Consider the following 14,939-nt stretch of genomic DNA (forward strand, 5'->3'; position numbering starts at 1 on the left):
CATTTTAGATCATAGGCAAGAGCATGAGGTCACTGAAGCTCGATCGCTGCATTGATCACGGTCTGATGAATTTTTAATACTGCCTATTATACAGACCTGCCAATCCCTGGTAAGGCCAAGGTCTTCTGGGGCAGTCAAGACAGGTGCTGTACCAAATCAATTCTCATGTAATCTGGGCTTTTTGTGTTTCCCCTGTGTCTGCAGCCTTGGAAGGTGAAATTGGTGTATAAGAGGTGTGAAAACCACTTCATAGAGGTTCTATTGACAAACATTTCAATAACAGAATCCTAATCAGCACCAAAAAAGACATCAGGAGAAAAATCACTGAAACAGGTACAACATTCCTGAGACACAGGATAAAAATTAATGATCCTAGTGCTCTAATTTTTGACTAATTCTTCTGTTATTGACTTTCATAAATAAAGATTGATGTGGAATTTATGCTGCTGCGAGAGAAATCTGCTATTTGTAACAAGTAATTATAAACTCTGTCAGATACATTGAGCGTCTTAGTCTGATGAATAAATCAAGGCAAAAGCTATTGCAGAATGACATGCTGTTAGTCTCCTGTTAATGAGCTCTCTGCTGTCTTCCCTGAGCTTAAAATGAGTTTTTTTTTTTAAATGTTTCTTTCATTTCACAACAGATGCCCTGAAAATGCCACGAAATATCACAATAACTGGATCACCTATATGTTTTGTTTTTAATGGAAACAAGAAAACTCCTTAAGTAGAACATCTTAAGTCAGACACCCATTGGCCACACCACTCAAATCGCTTCCACATTTGAGTCGACAATTCCTTACTGTTAGTACAAGAGACCTTTACATTCCCCTGCTCGATTCTCTCAGAATTGCTGAAATGAGCTAGGGCCGACTTGCTAAAGACACGTTTCTCTTACAAAGCTGTCTGAAAAAAGAGAAGAGAAGAGCTGCACATTGGATGGCTTGAATCATTGAGCTCCATCTGAGCAAATTCATATTATAAGACTTCCATTTTCACTATTACAAAGAGTGCTGATTGAAATCAATCTGAAAATCAGCCAGCATTGATCTCCCTCTGACTGTCATCTCCAAGCTGCAGATGAAATAACATCTTAACTTTAAGGAGCCAGGAAGAGTTGTGATATTCTAGCTTCTGATCTAAATGCCAGGCTTCTTGGGAAACATTGACGTATGTTTAAGAAATGTAGGCTGATCCGCTGTGTGTTTCATTCATGTTGTCTAACTTTGTTCAGCAGCATCTGGACAGGATCTCCAAAGAAGGCTTTCATATAATAGGTAACTGGTAGGACATCAAGTGCTGATTCTTATAATTCCACATTTCCATGGTGAAATACAGCAGGCAAATCAGCCTAAGCAGATATCAGAGCCAGACATACATGCCAGTGAGGTTTATAATAAATGGCTGCATGAGAAGGAATAAATATTATATTGTGATTATACTGCAACAAATTCCGATCATTGTATGTCATACAATATATTAAAACATGCTGGCGAACCTTGAGATGAGAGGATTAAAGGTCGGCCTGGAAAGAATACATTTATTTTGACCAAAAATTCACCAAAGTTTGTTGGATCGTATGAATGCACTGATTCATCCATCCCCTCAGTCTGTTATCAGTCAAGATGCACATAATTGATAAAAGGAAAGGTTTCTTAGTGGCTCATTTCCACATTACAGTCCTCTGTGATATCAGAACTGCACAGGTATTCCCATTTTTTGCCCAAAAATTCTGCTCAGTCATTAAGCAAACAAAGCCATTCAGAGTGGTTTAATGTAAATGATGCTCCATTGTGGAGAAAATTATAGTCAGAATTGTTCATAGTGGTGGTAAATGCAGGGTTTCATAAAGCAAAATAAGTCAAGTCAAGTTTATTTGTATAGCGCTTTTTACAACAATGTTGAAACAAAGCTGTTTTACAGAAGTTTGAAAACACACAGTTACATCATATATCCCCCAGTGAGCGAGCCAGAGGCGACGGTGACAAGGAAAAACTCCCTCAGTCTGGAGGAAGAAACCTTGGGAGGAACCAAGACTCACAAGGGGAGACCCGTCCTCCTCTGGTCAAACAGTATTTACAATTTAATAATTGTATTATTAAAATACAATTACTAAATACCAAATACCAAAATAAATACCAAATAAAAGCTAAGAGGATCTCTGTTTGAAGACTGGATGGTAAAGCTTTAGAAACTGCACTGGTAGAGGCGGTCTCTGACTGAGGCGGTCTCTGACTGAGGCGTTCTCTGACTGAGGCCGTCTCTGACTGAGGCGTTCTCTGACTGAGGCCGTCTCTGACTGAGGCGTTCTCTGACTGAGGTGGTCTCTGACTGAGGCCGTCTCTGACTGAGGCGTTCTCTGACTGAGGTGGTCTCTGACTGAGGCCGTCTCTGACTGAGGCGGTCTCTGACCGAGGCAGTCTCTGACTGAGGCGGTCTCTGACTGAGTCTTTATGAAAAGTGGGAGTGAGCTGAAATGGTCCCATCCTATCTCAAAGCTTGTACATCTGGATGGCACAGTGATGTAACTGAGGGTGTTGCAGTCGGCACAAATGAACAATAATGAATGAAATGAAAATATCACCCAAAGAAAAGTTATTTCAGACTTACCACTATTTTATCATTTCCAACATTACATATAATAACTCAGAAGACATGTAAGTTCACTGGTCATTTTGAATAACAAATGAAACAGCTATATTTGCATTGCCAGCATTGTAACACCAGGTTCCTTTCACCACCACTATAGAGAAATCTTGGTCAATTTCAACAAAACATTTCACATTAAACCACTCTCAATGGTTGTTTATGCATCACTGTATATAAAACTGCTTAATTACACAGACATTTTGTAAAATATGTGGAATCGCTCTTTAACAAACTATATATTGCACAGTCCTACATCCAACAGAAGAAAGAGTGAATACAATTACATGAAACTGAAACTGTGAGTTCAGCTTGATCAATAGGGCAAATGCGTCACACAACAGCTAATCCATCAAAGAACCAGAAGAATCATGAAAGGGTAGAAATGGTGGAAGTTGCACCTTTTCCATCACGGCACGGGCGAGGCTAACAGGATTGCCAATGTTTCTCACTGAGGAAACAGCTCCGGCAGCCAGTGTTTCTCCCTCCATGATGATGGCGTCCAGCTCCACTTCTCCATCAGTATTCAGCACGGCTCCATGACCTGCAGCAACACAGCGGCAGCACCGCGGGAGACTCTTACAGTATCACGCTGAAGAGAATGACTGCTCTCCCCCTGCCCCCCCTCCACCTGCTGCATTCTTCCAGCAGGCTCCATCTCGTACCCCTCTCTCCACGCACATTTTCTCACAGGGGGAGGAAAGTTTGACCTTTAACCTTGATAAGGGACTCTACTCCAAAACTTCACAACACTTGGTGTGAGAGTGGACATACTCAGCCAATGGAAGCATGCTGGGAGAAATAAGTCTAACTACTATCATCCGGGTGGAATCTGGCTGGATCCTCCGTCTCACGCTTGTAGTCTCCCTGTTCAGAGCTTGGTCAACTTACTGCGGCAAAATAGCATTTCTACAGAAATGATTAAGGAGAGAGAAGTGCCCAAAAGTAGTATGTGTGAAATGACTGAAGTGTGAAGAGGATGGTTCAGGAACATTGCTGTATGTTCACTCACTGAAAGCCTAAATCGAGAGCGCCAGATCTTGAAGGCTGATTTTCTGCTAGAACTACACAATATGGCCAAAATGCCACATGGTGACTAAACCTCTGCTTTTTGTGGTTGCGATTAGGGGTGGGTGATATGGAAAAAAAATACTATTCATTTCTAAAACATTTTTATGATACACAATATGCATCTTTTTCAGAGATTTAATAAGTTAGAACAGACAAAATTGAACCTGTAGAGACACAAAAAGTAAATAGTAGTAATACTAAGCCTACAACTATGTTTATTTACAGTTTTACAAACTGCACTGCAACTTAAATAGGCCTAATTATGATCAATCTGTAATGAAATATGTAATTAATCAGTGTTCTTTTTATTGATATCCATGAAATGCTCAGAAAAGCATACTGTGGCATAATTTATCACAATAACGATAAGATATCGTTATACTACCCACCCCTAAGTGGGTACTATATATATATATATATATATATATATATATATATATATATATATATATATATATATATATATATATATATATCCTATATATCCTATATATCATATATATATCCTAAATATTCAAACTGTACTGGTCAACCATTAATGTGACATTTAAAGACAAGCCAGCTTTATTTTGACTAAAATGATTTACGTTGGCTAGATGACACAAATTTGTCAGGATCATCATTATCATCATTACTTTTATTTACATAGCGCCTTTCCCTGCTCAAGGACGCTTTACAATCAAAGAACATCAACACATCAAACAACAACACATTAAACAAAAGGCAATACAGTTAAACATTCAAGTATAAACAGAACAATGAAAACACAGTGAAAACAAGTACGTCTTTAACAGAGATTTGAATGAAGACAGAGAGGTTGCATCCCGAATAGACTGTGGGAGAGTATTCCATAACTTGGGAGCTGCTACAGGAAATGATCAACCACCCATAGAAGTCAGTTTCATGAAGGAACATGAAGGAGGCCTAGATTTTGCGATCTCAAAGTACGGGATGGGACATCTAGATGAAGAAGCTCTGTCAAGTATTGAGGAGCCAGGCTGTGCAGAGCTTTATATGTTAAAAGGAGAACTCTGTACAGAATACGGAATGTAATGGGCAACCAGTGAAGACTGTGAAGGACAGAGGTGATGTGGTCATTGTTTTATGAAAGGGTGATGGTCCTAGCAGCCACATTTTGAACATTCTGTAGCCTTAGTGAGGGTTTTGACAGTCGTCCAGTCGTGATGTCGCTAATGCATGCACAAGAGTTTCTACATCAGCTTGACTGAGAAATGGTCGGAGACGAGAAATATTGCGAAGATGGAAAAATGCTGTCTTAACAATAGAATTTATGTGGATGTCAAAATAGAGTGTAGGGTCAAAGATAACTCCAAGGTTGTGGAGGTGGGGAGAAGGTGTTACTAGAGTCCCATCTATATTGATGCCAAGGACAGATGAGCTAGATATCAGTGACTTAGAGCCAATTAAAAGCAACTCAGTTTTGCTAGCATTCAGTTTTAAAAAGTTCAAACTCATCCATCACTTTATGTCATGGATAGTCAGATGGTGGTGTAGTCTGAACAGGGCTAATGCTAACATAGATCTGAGTGTCATCTGCATAACATTGAAAACTTAAACCATGAAGGCATATTATTTGGCCAAGTGGCAAAATGTAAATAGTGAAGAGCAATGGACCTAAAATTGAGCCCTGTGGAACACCCTTAGTGAAAGATGCCATAGAAGATTTATTATTCTGAATAGCTACATACAGACGAAAAGGCTCATATAAATTATCTGCTTCCAGGTGGGACTGCAACTGTGTAGCAACTACTCTTTTCAACAGGATGCTCACAGCATGATGAAAACACTGAGTCATTCAATGAAAAAGTGTCCATAAATTTGAGTGCGTGTCTGATGCAGTGTATAAGGGATGAAAAAAGGGGCTAATTAGAGATGCACAATCAGAATCAACCAAGATCAGAATCAGCAGATCTGAGTGGCAATTTTATATCATAAATACTGTAAAGTAGCTATCTGAATGTATTTGAATGCTGTTAAACCTCTAGCTAAATGCCATAGCATAGTTATGCTTGACTCAATGTGCTGAATAGCCAGTTGCCTCTTACTTTCTATGTAGCACTTTATATGATTCATGTCACTAAAATAGGCAAGTTATTTAAAACTGAAACTTTAAAATGTCAGTTTGACCAATTAAGGAGCAAATAATGCTGCTCATACTGCAAGTAATATCTGGCTAATTAAAAGTACAGGAAATATACTAGTATGTTTCATGTGTTCATTTAGTGCACTCTGTGTGAGCTTTGGGTTAAAAAAATCTAAAAAGGTATGTATTCATAATCTTATTAAGAGCATGTTGCTTAGGGCAGCCAATGAAGTTCCGTCTCACATATGTTACTTAATAAAAGTTGAACATCAAACCTTTGTCATGCTAAAATGTATATCTGTTTCCACATTAACATAAAATATAAAAACATTAATTTCAAGAAAAATGAAACAATTTATCTGTGTCCTTGAATTTTGCTTTCCGCTCCATTACACATTAGGCATAAAAATAATGTACTGTCTCATGATGTGGCATCATGAAGAGTATGTGATATCCCATCAGCCTTCAGGGGAGCAAGTTTTAAAAATTTGTTTTTATTTAACATTGATAATTTATTGTTTTCTGCTTTTATGAGTTGCATCGAGTATAACATATCCACCCTGTCACACAAAACAGACAGAATAAACAGCTATTTATGAATGTCCACAGAAAGGTCATGTCATTTACTTTTAAAGCTGTAGTAAGAATTTTTTTGTTTAAACTAAAAAAGTAGCATTACTGAGGGCAGAGGGGAAAAACATGCTGCAAGTCTCCCTGTAACGTCTGAAATAACGGCGTTGGATCAGACCTTGTGGGAGTTTTTGTCTCCCATATGTCTTTATAATATGTATTTATGTCACATGATGAAGGCATGATGAAAATAGCAGAACTAAATAAAGTAAATAAAGTAGAACAATCACTTAATCATGTATATACACTCACCAGCCACTTGTTCAATTGCTTGTTAACACAAATAGCTAATCAGCCAATCACATGGCTGCAACTCAATGCATTTAGGCTGTAGAGGTGGTCAAGACAACTTGCTGAAGTGCAGACCGAGCATCAGAATGGGGAAGAAAGGGGATTTAAGTGGCTTTGAACGTGGCGTGGTTGTTGGTGCCAGACGGGCTGGTCTGAGTATTTCAGAAACTGCTGATCTGCTGGGATTTTCACGCACAACCATCTCTAGGGTTTACAGAGAACGGCCCAGAAAAGAGGAAACATCCAGTGAGCGGTCAGTTGTGTGGACGAAAATGCCTTGTTGATGTGAGAGGTCAGAGGAGAATGGGCAGACTGGCTCCAGATGATAGAAAGGCAACAGGAACTCAAATAACCAACCAGAATCTCTGAGGAATGTTTCCAACACCTTGCTGAAAGTCTGCCATGAAGAATGAAGGCAGTTCTGAAGGCAAAAGGGGGTCCAACCTTTTACTAGCACTATTAGGTACATAATAAATTGGCCGGTGAGTGTATAGTGATAGCAGCAAAACAATTAAACTTCACGAAGTCATTCTAAAGAGTTGCAAAGCAACCGAGCACATGAACAACACAAATTCTCATAGCTTACAGAGATTATGGAGCCTCTAGTCTCCCCACAGCTGCTGAGCCCAGCAAAACACCAAAATAACCATTCTGTGGTCTGATTCTTGCTTTGTGTATACAGGGAATAAATAGCATATGGTGAGATTACTTCACAGTGTGCCTGATGACCTTGACTGCCAGAAGAGGATAATGTCTTTGTGAATAGACTATGTCAAATATTGGATGTCAGGTCACCTTGAAGGAACTTAGTGGGCGGGAGCAGGACAAAATGCATCAGTTGCAGGCGGAAGTGGGACAAATGATCCCGATTTCTGCGAGAGCGGGATGAAATCTTGCATAAGTGGGAATGAAAATATAGTCCCACGCATGGTCTGAAACACAACTGACGTTACAGAATGTTCTTCAGCATGTTGTGTACTACAAATTTCCTACATAGTGCAGCTTTAGGAAACTGACATGAGACGCTTTTATACCAGGGAGAGCGGTAGTTGATTTTGCAAGAAATGTTCCACCTCGTCACAACTTCAGTATAATGGGGACAATGTTATTTTTCACACAAAAAAATTGTATTTAATTTAAAATGAATGCTTAATGAGGTAATTTTTATTAAGATCAATATGTAATTGAATCTATGCAGGACAAAAAAGTGATTTCTTGACACAAAAAATCAATTTGGCATGGATTTTATGGCCTTTAATTAGAAACTGAAAGCCTTGCTTATATCACCATTAAAAAGGCCAGTATTGTGATAAAAACGAACAAACAATATTTTGTGCAGGCCTATTTTGTATTCTGCAGCAAAAAGATTCGAGCAAAAACATCTCTACAAGATTGTAAGTGCACAATATGCACACGTTCACTATGGCCATCGAAGAACAATAAAAACAAAGTGACACTTGAAGCAACTAGGACAGCAAACAGAAACAGCTAAGGAATAATCAGATATCCATTCAGACACCATAACACTCTCATATTCATCTCTTTTGCTGAGTGAGAAGCATCTTACTTCCCAAATATGCGCTCCACTCATTCACACCTAGCCGTGCCTGTCTCCTCTCTAAGTAGCACTGCATTAGTCAGCTATTGATCAGTCTGTGCTTCGGGCTACTCCAGTGTATAAAATGATCCCCCCCTTGATGAAGTGCTGATTCTGCTGCTCTTCTATGAAGACGATCTGCCATTTCACCTATGGTGGCAGTTAGCCATCACAAATGAGATAGACCCTGACAGGCAGCTTGTGTTAATGAAGTGTCTCGTTCGGTCCCTGCTGGCTCGCTGTAATCTGATGAATACTCAAGAACCTCTCACCTTGCTCTCGGGATAATCATTAACAACAAAGTGTCAGGGGTGTACAGTGAAACACAGTCCAAGTTCCAGCTTGAGAGCAAGTCACTAATGACACACTGTGCCGAGCAGTTTTAATGGTCACTTTGCTACCTGAAAGAGAAAACTAGACACTGACAGTTTTGTCTACGATAAAAGAACCTAATGGTTCCTGGCTTGGACGTTTTTTTTAGGAAAAAGTAAACGGTATAGAACCTTTACAATATGTGGAGGTTTTTTAAACGATTTTTCTCATTGACACATCTCATTTTGGAAAGCTGCGTGAAAGATAAAAGAGAGCTTTAATATGAAACATATGGGTATCCTGCTATAAGCAGGTACCTTTAATGAAAAAAATCAAGAAAATGCCCTCAGACCCCACTGGGTTAAAGAACCATTTGATTAGTTTTAAAGGTTGACTCCACAAAAAATGCTAAGTAGCTTTAAAGGTTACTACCTTACTTAAGGGAAAAGAAGACACTGACAGTTTTACCTTAGAAAAATAAGGCAGCACAAACTAAATGCTAAGTGGTGTTAATTGTGTTGGTGTTGATTTTAAGAGTGAAGATTTCTAGCTTCTTCAAAAAAAGTTGCTAAGAACAATGGTTCAATTCCAAACTCCAAACATTTAAAGATCCGTTTGAATGCATCAGTTGTTCTTTGCCTGGTTAAATGGTTCTTCTATATGATAGAACACCTCTTGGAAATGGTTCTTCTAAGAATCTTTTTAAACGGTTCTCTATAGCACCAAAAAGTGTTCCACTTACAAGTCCGTTAACCCTTGTTGATTCTACTCAGAAACATTTTAGATAATAGTTAGAGTGAAAGAAAACTCTTAACTGGGTACCGAATTTTTATATTCTATAAATTCACACGTCTTTAAATAGCTTTTAAACTAAATAACTTCAGGGCAGTCATGGGGTGGAGGTTAGGGAACTGGCCCTGTGACCGGAAGGTTGCCAGTTCAATCCCCAGTGCTGACAGTCCATGATGTGTTCTTGAGCAAGACACCTAACCCCCAATTGCTCCCTAGGTGCTGTGGATAGGGCTGCCCACCACTCTGGGCAAGTGTGCTCACTGCCTCCTAGTGTGTATGTGGTGTTTCACTTCACGGATGGGTTAAATGTGGAGGTGGAATTTCCCCACTTAACCTTAAAAACATTTTCAAAAATGGTTCCTTAAGGATCCATGTGCTGAAGGGTTCTTTGGGGAACCAGAAGTGGTTCTTCAATGGCATCAATCCTCTCTGGCAACTTTATTATTAAGAGTGTGATCAAATTGAACTGCAAAACATTTGTGACTGGTGAGGCCTGGCAAAAGACAAGCTATGATTATTTGTCAGTGCTTTTAGAGAGTGACCTCATTGGTTAAGGAGAGGTGAAGGGAGTTTGGTTGCATTGAGCTGACTGTGTTACCCAGAAAGCCTTTGTTAGCATTTGTATTTTAATGAAACAGAAAGGGATAATAATTCTTACCAAAAAACACACCAGGAGTGCCTAATCCTAGTCTTGAAGATCGACCACCCCAGAGATCAGATCTAACATGCCCGGCTTTAATATTAAGATATGCATGAGAAGGTCACAATTACTGCATAATCGCCTCACTGCAATTCCTTGAATTAATAGCAATTGTTTGAGATGCCTGCAATTACTTAAGCTGATTGCAATCATTTTCCACAATTGTTAGATTTTACAATCATATTATGCTGCGACAAACAAAATGTGAATTGGCTGCACTGAATAATATTTGTTTATTTGTAAGCTATATAGTTAATTCTAATGTTTTTAGAATGTGTGCTGGCAGAAGGAGTGTTTTGCTGATATTTTCACTCTTGTGAAGAACAAATGGCTTCGCTTAAACATAATTCTGCAGATGAAAAACATGTTGTATATGGTTAAAAGGGTTCTATACAGCAACAAAAAGGGGTCTGATTTTATAATGTCAATCCTGTAACAACAGAAGAACCATTTGTGGTGCTACTTATATCTTCAATCTGAAGAACCATTTCACCATGCAAAGAACCCCTTATGCCTGCAAATGGTTCTTTGACTGTTCTACATAGAACCACTGTGTTTTATTAAAAAAAACTCCATCATTTTGAAGAGTGTAGGCTTGTTTTTTTTAATAGCTGCAAACCACAAACCATTAATCGCAATCGTTTATATCACAACATGGGGATTAATCGCCAGCTAAAATCTCATGATCATGACAGCTCTATACCTGCTCCTGAAAGCTTTCAACTGCTGGATCAGGAGTGTTAGATTAGGGTTAGACCTAAAATCTGCAGGGTGGCAGACCTCCAGGATCAGGCCTGGTCACACAATGACATGCCAATGAAAAGGTTCGCTTTTGAACAATGGGTCAGAGAGAAGCATGGAATAGCCCCCCTCCAGCCCAAGCTGATTAAGCATTGCACAATGCACAAAACACTGTTCAAAATCAGTATTTGAAAAAGGTTAAACGTCTAGTCTGCTCCACTGACCGGCATCAAAAACCAGATCATCCTCCATCATCCTCACAGCAGCTTCAACAGCATCCAGCGCTCTGCCCCCTCTCTTCAGAACCTCGCTCCCTGCCAGAGCGGCAGCCTTCACCCCAGCCACAGATGCCTCGGCTAATGTATCTGGTATGGCCCATGCTCCACCGTGCACCACAATCACAGGCTTCATCCTCAGGTTTCAGCAGGAAGCAGATAAACAAACAGCCCACACTGTCAGGGGAAGAGAAATTACAGCCAGGTTACACTTTCCCATGCGCTGACCTTGGGCTATGTAATATGTAATATATTATTCAGATGAGCACTGACAGAACAGGTTAATGTAACTCTCACAGCTCAACTCAGCGGAAGCCCTGTTTACAGGACGCTGGCTGACAGCCTGCTGTCATGTTTATACCTGCTCCATTAAGGTGAGGGCCTGTTCGTTTGGCCCTGCCTGGTCTGCTCTTCATCCACACTCATATTCTACAGAATTACCTCCCTCTCTAAGCAACTAAACAAATTCACACGTCCAAAAGTTTGTAGACACCAGCTTGTCCAAACTTTCTTCTGAAATCAAGGGTATTAATAAGAAGCTTGTACCCAGTTTGCTGCAGTAGCAGCTTGTCTGGGAAGGCTTAGATGATGGAACGCTGCTGTGGGATTTGGTTGCATTCAGCCAATTGGGTATTAGTGAGATCAGCTGCTGATGTTGGATGATTAGTTCTGGATGATAAATGGCTCTTTAACCCATCCCATATATACTAGATGGAGCTCTGCACTGCTCCACAGCCCAATGCTGGGGAGCTTTATACCCCCTACCCCTTTTGCTGACGCTTAGTATCCGTCACAGTGACCTTAATCTCATGTGCAGCTGCTCCAGTGCATCTCAGCCCACTGGATACTTAAATATATAGCGTTCTCATTCTAAAGGTCCACTATACTGGACAGTTTTTTCCCCAGGGATTCTAGCTCTATACAGAAGCATGTAGACCAGCACACTCACTTTTAGGAACTCTTTGTATCGGTTGATCGTTTAGTAGAATGTTTTCTTTTTTTATTCTTGTCCTGAACAAAAACAGACAGACAGAGAGACGGACACTCACCACCTCCAAGACTAAATGAAGCAATGTTTCTGAATGATCCTGTCTTTACATCAGAAATGTTCTTGTATGTATGTATGTCTCTTTAGAAGGTCAAAGTGAAGAAGTAAATAAAGAAATTGTAGATATTTATTTCTACATATAAAAAGTTCAGATAAAATTCAGTGTCTAATGACCTGGACATTTGAATTTGGTGTAGCCAACTATGCTTTGATAATATGTAATAGGCTCACACATTACAAAACACAATCATTCAAGACTCCGATAGTTCAGAAACTCCTTTATGCAGCTGTACATTCAGTGAACACTGGTGATAATAAACATGTTCATTTTTCAAAATCTCACACATTTCATAAGCCTTGTCCAAATGTCCAGCATACTGTAGACTAAATATGTTGTCTGAAAGGAAACAAACAGAAAAAATAAAAATGATTCATGCATTACGTTAGAAATGTGTGTGAGGTATTATAATACATCACAGTGAGAATGAGACTCATTACACTGCACTGTGCCCTCAGAAGAGCCTGAGCTCGATGAAATATTGCTGCTTTGAGAAAACGTTTGTTTTCCTCTTTATTTTATTCATGTGGATACTAAGCCGAAGTTCCTGATATTGTGTCTCTGGGCTGTCTAGACCACAGCCACGGCCACTCTCACTCATTCTGATCTGGATTACATAACTTATAAGCAAAAGCAAACTTCATTTTTCTTTACCTCCTTTTACGGTTTCCACTATCCACGAGACTAGACTTGCCACGGGAATCCACAACAACTGCTCAGCGTCCACTCCAAACGATTTCAGCTGTGCAGTAATGTCAAAGATATGACCTCTGAACTCAGGCTGCTTTCACATACCAATAAAAATGCTTCACTAACCAATAGACTCTCAATCAGCTCATTGCGTAAGTTGTTCTCTAGCCAATAAGACCCTGTAAATTTGAATACGGGCTACTTGTTCATTGATTGGTCCATGCATGGTCATGTATTTTGAATTTCAGGGTAAATTACTCTGGATAAATTTTGGCTAACCAGAAGGGAATACTGCCCAGCAGGATTGTCCGCCTTACTCTGATATTATTGCCTGTATGCAAATAAAATTGTTATATGTTGCCAATAAATTCTACCTTCTAAATAGAATATGTAGGTATTTTCTATGGACAGATTTGATAAAGTTATCCTGCTAAGTGAGAAATAAGTGCATTTGGGAAGCCTAACAGCTGAACCAGTTCACTGAAGAGAGAATGAGAAATATGCCTGTGTGAATACGTCTAGAAATATTAGAGATATGTAGATAGAACCAGCAGTGCACTAATAAAGCCCTTCTCATGTTTGTAAACACAACACCTATGGCTGCCCAGTTCCACCATCTTCACCAACCACAGTGGTGTCTCAGCTGTCAAATCGATTGGAAGTGGAAATGAGAGCATGAATTCCTCACCAGTTCCTGCATGACCACTGAGATCATTTCATAACTGAGGAAGAAAGAGGCAGAGAGGGAGCCGTATGAACTGAGCAGGCCTATCTGATAACCTGACTTGATGCACGCTTAGAGGGTTGAAAAGTGTTCGTTTTAGCCGATGGGGATGTTACTCCTATCGACATATTCTCTACAATGGGCATGTACTTACATATCGTCTTGGTACAGAGGTTTTGTTTTGTTTATTTCACACAAATAACAAGTAAATGGTTGGTTAGTGTAGTGGTTAACACATCTGCATTCTACACTGTAGGCTGGGGTTCAATCCCCACCTTGGCAGGCACCCTATACTATACCAATAAGAGTCCTTGGGCAAGACTCCTAACACCACCTTCGCCTACCTGTGTAAAAATAATCAAACTGTAAGTCGCTCTGGGTAAGAGCGTCAGCCAAATGCTTGCAAATTTAATTATTGTCACACTCACCAATCTGATCAGACACACTCAAAAAAGATGGTTCTTGAAGGGTTCTTTAATAAATTGCTCTGTTTATAACCATAGTGTGAGAGAATCATGAAAATGGTACTTTGCATAGTGAAATGGTTCTTCAGACTGATGGAGAATGTGTTGTAAATTGTTTTGAAAATTATTCCACACAGCACCAAAGTGGGTTCTTGACATCGTACCAATAGCGCAATCTTTTTGGGTGCTATATAGAACCATTTTCAAAAAGGTTCTAAGTAGAACCATAAACAACGCATTCTCCAACAAATCTCCATACAAAGAAACATTTGAGAGAACTCTTGATTTTTGAGGGGTTTCAGTGAAATATTTTTAGTGAAAGTGTTGTGTTTTGTTTCTGTTAAGAGTATAATCAAAATATAGGACCATTATTTTAACAGGTCTTGTGTACAAACCTGTCAGGCACCCTCAATGGTCCATCTACAGTACCTTTCATTGATGAACACAACCATCATATTGCATTTCAATAGTATTTTATAATAATAGTTGCATTGACTCCATACAAGACTCCAGGTTTTTTCATTTTAATTCTGAATTGAATCCCTTAAATGGCCCAGCAGCGGGCCCACATGTTGATCATACACTTCACAGGCATATAGCCTAAGAAGAGCTCAGCCAGTTTACACTGAAATCCCTGTACACTCTCAGAATGAAAAAGGTAGTAAACTGTCACTGGGGCAGTACACCTCTTGTGACTGGGGCGGGACCCTCAGGGGTACATCTCAGTACCTTTAGTCAGGGGACATAACTGTGCCATAATTCATTGAAATTATATGTTTATATATATATAATAT

At 39.5% G+C, this 14,939-nt stretch overlaps 1 protein-coding gene across 2 annotated transcripts in view; it reads right to left on the reverse strand.

The window, feature by feature from the left end:
• si:dkey-103j14.5 (isoaspartyl peptidase/L-asparaginase) overlaps nt 1-13,032 on the reverse strand; it is a 34,466-nt gene extending 21,434 nt beyond the window's left edge. Inside the window, exons 1-4 of one of the 2 annotated variants that reach the window (XM_037538945.1) lie at nt 12,922-13,011; nt 12,111-12,172; nt 11,111-11,338; nt 3,050-3,192 (exon numbers count right to left, since the gene is read on the reverse strand). In XM_037538945.1, the coding sequence (XP_037394842.1) occupies nt 3,050-3,192; nt 11,111-11,297 (330 nt within the window). In that variant the 5' untranslated portion in view covers nt 11,298-11,338; nt 12,111-12,172; nt 12,922-13,011. Of the gene's footprint in view, nt 1-3,049; nt 3,193-11,110; nt 11,339-12,110; nt 12,173-12,921 lie in introns of both variants that reach the window. The other variant, XM_017724575.2, reaches the window with a different exon arrangement.
• Nucleotides 13,033-14,939: the final 1,907 nt, after the last annotated feature.

The sequence above is a fragment of the Pygocentrus nattereri genome, chromosome 5, assembly GCF_015220715.1.
Source record: "Pygocentrus nattereri isolate fPygNat1 chromosome 5, fPygNat1.pri, whole genome shotgun sequence".
Lineage (NCBI taxonomy): Eukaryota > Metazoa > Chordata > Actinopteri > Characiformes > Serrasalmidae > Pygocentrus > Pygocentrus nattereri.